Below are 6,000 nucleotides of genomic sequence, written 5' to 3'. Positions count from 1 at the left end.
ACACACACACACACCACCACCACACACACACATGATACCATTCCCCTTAATTCTCTACGGTGACTTATTTTTTTTAAACAAATTGATATTAGTGATTAAATAATTAAAGCCTGGTATTATTATGAAAACTCTGACAATTTATGTATACATGAACAGTACAACATGATCATAAATTAGACATAGTTGGTATTGTTTTTTCATTCCCTAAGGTTTTGTGGTTGACTCTTTGAAATATAATTTCATTTTTATCTCATATTTTATTGAAGTTCAATGTCATGTTATTTATTCAAAACCAATAAAGAGAGCCAATGTTTAAATATTGATCTATTGATAGGCTAGATGTCATACTAAGTATATAGTCAGAGTTATCATTTGGTATATGACTGGGCCTTTGCCTTCTATAAAAATCAACTCGCTTCGCATTACAAGAATCACAAACCTTACAAATACAGCTAAAGATAGAACAAATATAAAACCGAGAACAGATAAAAGATAAAAAACAGGAAATATCCCATTAACAGAGCTTTGAAAGTCAGTTTCGCTTTCTGTTTACTAATAATGAATTCACTTATACTAATGAACATTACACAGACCGATTTATAAGAACATACCAAAGATAACGAGCAGCATGAAATGAGACATCACAATCTATCAAAAGCACTATAAGTAAAAATCAACTATGAATGATTAGATCATTTTCACAGAGGAGGCATAATTATGGATCACTCATCGTCCTTTCATCTTCAAAAGAAACTTTTCAATTTAATGAATTTGGCAACTTCATACGATGTTTTTAGTTAGATTCTAAGTTGAACTATTCGATTGCAAGTTATAAATCTGTCTTTGCATGAGAGATATTCTTTTATAATTATAAAACTGAAGTCGCATTTAACTACAAATGTGGAGTACCCTCATACTCTATGTATTTGTTTACCAACAAAGTTGAAAGAGCCAATATTCTGTAGTCGATAGGTTACGGAAAACCATCAGAACATTTAAGAAAAATACAAGCGAATAAACTTTCGGACTTAATGAGCTACCGTATATGTGTTATGTACATGCTTATAGTACCAGATAACAATTACTATACGATGAAGGTTACAAGTTTATACAAATTAATGTAAAATTTACAGACGAAAATTCATAAATCCAACAATTATGACACAGTAAGATTGGAAAATGGCGGAATAAAAGATTATATACATCACTTTTTACAATTACCTAGAAGATACAATTTGTTCTTCTTCAAATACTAGACTATTAAACTACCATAGTATTCAATGTTGCCTATCAATATTGTCTATGCAATACAGCAGTGAGAGAAATAACCACGGTTATCCCCTTCACACATTATTGATGCTAGTACAAGATTTCCTGACGTTGTTAATAATCATAGTCATTCAAATTCATCAATTTTAAATTTCTCAAAGTCTTTAAAATAAAAATAAACTGTTTCTCCTCTTCAACAATACCAGAAAATTCTACCCCTCAGATAAACGTTTACTGGATATAAGTTACAACATATTTCCGATTAATACCCAAATTCATATGGCACTTTTTGAGCAGCATTGTATGAAATTATAACGCATATGTACAAAATTACCCTTATCATCAATATGTATACATTATATACGCAGCAGCTTTTAAAAAGAAACAATATTCACAGGTTTGTTTTGTAAGGAGACGTTATGATCTCATTCAAGATAAAATGGGAGGGTAAAACTATGAGAAGATATCTAAAGAAATGAAAAAAATATATATTTACATATAAATTATTCACTGTTCCAACCGACACTGTCAATTTCAACTCCGTAGAATCATTCATCATAAGCTCATTTTAAGCTAATTCATGTTACTACGTCTCATTACGTCGATTTACAGTGACTCATCGTATATGGATTACACCAGGCACACCAGAAGAAGACGTGATGGCTCAGTGGTAGAGCAGTGGTATCATAACCGGAAGGTCGCAGGTTCGATACAAAGTCGATGCGCAAGTGCCCTTAGGTAAGGTATTAATCCTTATTACTAAGTCCCTTAGAAAGGACTTAAAGAGATCTTGGAGTTATTGTTGATGACTCATTAGAATTGAGGGAGCACATCGGCCGAAAGGTGTGTCAGGCAGCTAGCTTTGGTGTTTATAGGATTGGGAAAATCCGGAAATACCTTGATCGCAGCTCTACTGAACGACTCGTTAATGCTTTGGTAACTTCCCATTTGGACTATGGTAATAGTTTATTAATCAACCGTACCTGCTTGTCATCTGGCCCCACTTCAGCACATACAGAACACCGCTGCACGTCTCATCACTCGCACTAGAAAGCACGACCACATCACTCCAGTCATCCGCACCCTACATTGGCTCTTTATCCCTCAACGTATCCAATTCAAGATCCTTCTCCTCACGTTCAACATCATCCATCATCGCGCACCATCATACATGATTGAACTGATCTCACCCAAACAGACTACCGGCATGAACCTTAGCTCATCATCCAGACCCCAGCTCGCACTTGGTCCTCGCACCCACAACCGCTAGGGTGACAGGGCCTTCTCAGTCTGTGCCCCCACTATTTGGAACACTCTCCCCGCCCATATCCAGGACTCACCCGCCATTGACATTTTTAAAAAGAATCTAAAACCTCATCTATTCCAAAAACAACCCAAATAACTATAAAATAAGGTTGAAATAGTATTACAATGCCTACATTATGTCTTATTTAATTGTTGCTATTATTAATATAATGGAATTTACATGTTTTGTTAATTTTTGTTAATTTATTTTTATTTGTTATCTTTTTTAGTAATGTTAGTAAATGTTTGATCCTCTTAGTAATTTAGGTAATGCTAATCTGTTAAGTTATGTCAGTAGTATTCGATCTTTTTGGTAATTTAAGTAATGTTAATTTGTTAGTTATGTTAGTGATATTTTGTTTTCTTGGTAATTTAAGTAATGTTAATTCCATAGTAATATTGATTTGCTTTAAATTGTTTATGTCACAAGCTCTATATAAATTGTTCGTATTATTATCATACATACACATGGGGTTCGGAGGCTAAACGTGCATAATCTAAAAGATAAAATATGACGGAATACAGCACTATAAAGTGACCACATGAGCAGAAAAAGCTTTATGTTAATAATAACCAAAACAAATAATTAATGGAATTTCATTATTCCCCCGTTTATGAAGAGAGTTTACAGTTTCATTATAAGGTGCTAAGCCGATTTGAAATTATTGCTAGTAAAGAAGTCCAAACTATGACATTAGATGGTGTAAATCTTGATGCAAGCCCGGAACAGTCTATGACATCCTCTTCGAGTACGATCACTCGCCCCTCCAGGGCAGGCGCTACGGGTGTCAACCTTTGGATATACTCAGCGAAGACAGCGGAATCTAAGTTACCTGGGCAAATGAGAAGAATGCAACGAAATTAAAGTAAGTATATTGGTTATATCATTATTTAAACTTGGAGTGGTGTTGAACATAAGCTGACAATAATTATTTACAGCGGTTCAACTATTTCATGTATTCTGATGAGCAGCAGCAGTCAAGTTGCACGGCTCAAAATGTTCTTTAGCGCCACCATCGTTCGAACAGAGGAGGCAAACACAACTTTCAGACCGGCGTATACGTGTGTTCTCTGTTAACAAGCTTAATACTACCAATAAACTCTTCCCAATCCATGAAATGAATACTTTCCTGTCATAACCATTCATGGAACATTAACAGGCAGTCAAAATCTTGTAATAGGGTCATTTGTATGAAAGCAGAAAAATAAGATATGCAGAATGGTAAAAGTTTGAAATAAATCGAACTAATAAGAAGAGAGTTATGAGTATTTGAAATAATTATGAGATCACTAGGTCTATGCAAATCTTAGATTGGCAGTTTAGTTTGGTCACTGGATTGGGAAGTAGTCGCGGATAACTCTCCCGTGTGTCGTGTGCAAACGTAACACTGATTTGTTTTCTTCTCCGAAATGCCTTCTTAATTGGAGCACCACTCAAACATATTTTTGATAGCATATTATTATAGGTCCATAAGGTCCTCTAAACAGAATATACCGTCCAGAGGAATTTCTTCACAATCGAAATGTTAGTTATGTTGTGTGTTTGAACAAATGGGAAAGTTTGCCACCACTGCATCACAGAAACATTACCGATTCAGCCGATTTAAGGGCCCATTCCTACAGTGATTACAAATTTCAAAAATCAATAACTTTCTCAATTTTGTCCAATTTCATTCAAACTTTCACCAGTCTGTATACTGCTTTGGTATTTCTGCTTTCCTCTCAAGTAGTTTGCTATCAAGGTTGGATTTCTACTCTTCCAACCACTCAGCATAATTGTACTGAGCAGTCATGACCAGGATGTGGTACGATACAAGACCTCAATCACAACCGGCTGTTCTAAGAGTTATACAATTTCAATTTCAATTTCAATTTATACCAAGGATATTTCAAACCAAAACATTTCCCTTATATCATAATTAATGATATTTCAGTTCGGTTGGGTGTTGTTTCCATGACAACCATTTGATGCTTGTGCGACAGAACAACGCATATAATTATATGTATGTACAGTTGACAACCAAATTATTCCTACCCTTACCAAGTTTTGTAATGTTTTAAGTATGTGTACAAAATTGATTTGTTCAGATTTTCATTTTTGAATGTGACATATAAAAGTCTATATATACAAAATATTCAACAAAGGCTCTAATTCAACAAGTCCATCAATATGACAGTGATACCTTTTCTTGCGTTCATTTATCCAGTAAATACTTCTTGTATGCTCTGTATCTTTCAAAACCCATTAGAAATATACCTACATTTCAAGGGGGGAAATGTATCATATGCAATTAAATATCGTACGATTAATCATTATCATCATTATGTCGAAACTGATTTGAGAGGGAAAATTAATCACTTCAAAGGTGATGTTGTACGTTATGGTCTAGTCCAAACCATCGTTATCTTAAGAAAGTAGCAATGTCATATCCTTGGTTTGTACAATACAATCTCATTTTCAATCAAGAGACTGTATGCACAAACTCATATAATTATGATATGGTATGCATGTATGCCGCGGTTAATCAGGGTTACTAACCACAGCCATGCGCTTATAATACAAAATGTCACGTATACGGGGCATACTTAAAGGGGGAGTCCACCCTGGTATTAAGTTGGTTTGAATAGAAGCAGAAAAATGAAAGGAAAAGGTCAGTGAACGTTTGAGCCGAAACCGATTAAAGCTATGCATTTGCTCAGGTGATGCGATTACTCAAACGCAAACTGGCAACTCTGTGACGTACCTTGCGAGCTCCCCTCCTAGTTGCCTTGAATTTTAAAAAAAATCACAATATAGAGATTTCCTTTAAGAATTTTTCAATCACAAATTCTCCGTAAATTATTGCAAATCTATTTTCATACAACTCCTGTATGAAACAAATATATTCCGTTATCAATATGTAAGGAAATGAAATTTAATATAATTTTCTGTACAGAGCAAAATGAAATTTTTAATCGGATATTGCTCAAACATTCGCCATTCTGTTTATCTTATTTCTCTGCTTTCACACAAATGACCGTATCACAAGACAGTGTGGACATCCCTTTCGAGTTTAACGGCAACTGATGTTTGATAAAGATGACACGTTTCCGTACAAAAGCGTGCATCAGCATTGATGATAGTTACTGTGATGGCAGTGTCAATGTTTATAATGTAATTTGCCATCTGAATTTCAAGAATGCTGCAACCATCAGCTGGCCGTAATGTGTTCATGTTTGACCTACAAATGTCATCCTGAGGACCACATGATGGATATACCGCAATATGATTGGATTTAAAATGTGTTGACTGGAAGCAAGTGATGGTATTCACACGATATGGATGTAGTGTTAAGGTTACGTGCCGCATATGGTATTCGGCTTGCCTTTTCAGTCGTTACACACAGCTCAGAAGAATGATTCCGCATTCATGCCGCTTTGTTCCGC

General features: G+C 35.0%; 1 protein-coding gene across 2 annotated transcripts in view; it reads right to left on the bottom strand.

Annotated features, from left to right (window-relative positions):
* Positions 1 to 509: 509 nt before the first annotated feature.
* Positions 510 to 6,000, bottom strand: part of LOC105441125 (5'-nucleotidase-like) — a 55,128-nt gene continuing 49,637 nt past the window's right edge. For both annotated transcript variants that reach the window (XM_030994526.1, XM_030994525.1), the window contains exon 8: positions 510 to 3,407. In XM_030994526.1, coding sequence (XP_030850386.1) covers positions 3,211 to 3,407 — 197 coding nt within the window. In that variant the 3' untranslated portion in view covers positions 510 to 3,210. The remainder of the gene's footprint in view (positions 3,408 to 6,000) is intronic.

This window comes from Strongylocentrotus purpuratus, unplaced genomic scaffold (assembly GCF_000002235.5).
Source record: "Strongylocentrotus purpuratus isolate Spur 01 unplaced genomic scaffold, Spur_5.0 spur5_scaffold_21, whole genome shotgun sequence".
Taxonomy (NCBI): domain Eukaryota; kingdom Metazoa; phylum Echinodermata; class Echinoidea; order Camarodonta; family Strongylocentrotidae; genus Strongylocentrotus; species Strongylocentrotus purpuratus.
The sequence above is the reverse complement of the archived record's forward strand: the minus strand, read 5'-3'. Positions and strand labels throughout refer to the sequence as shown.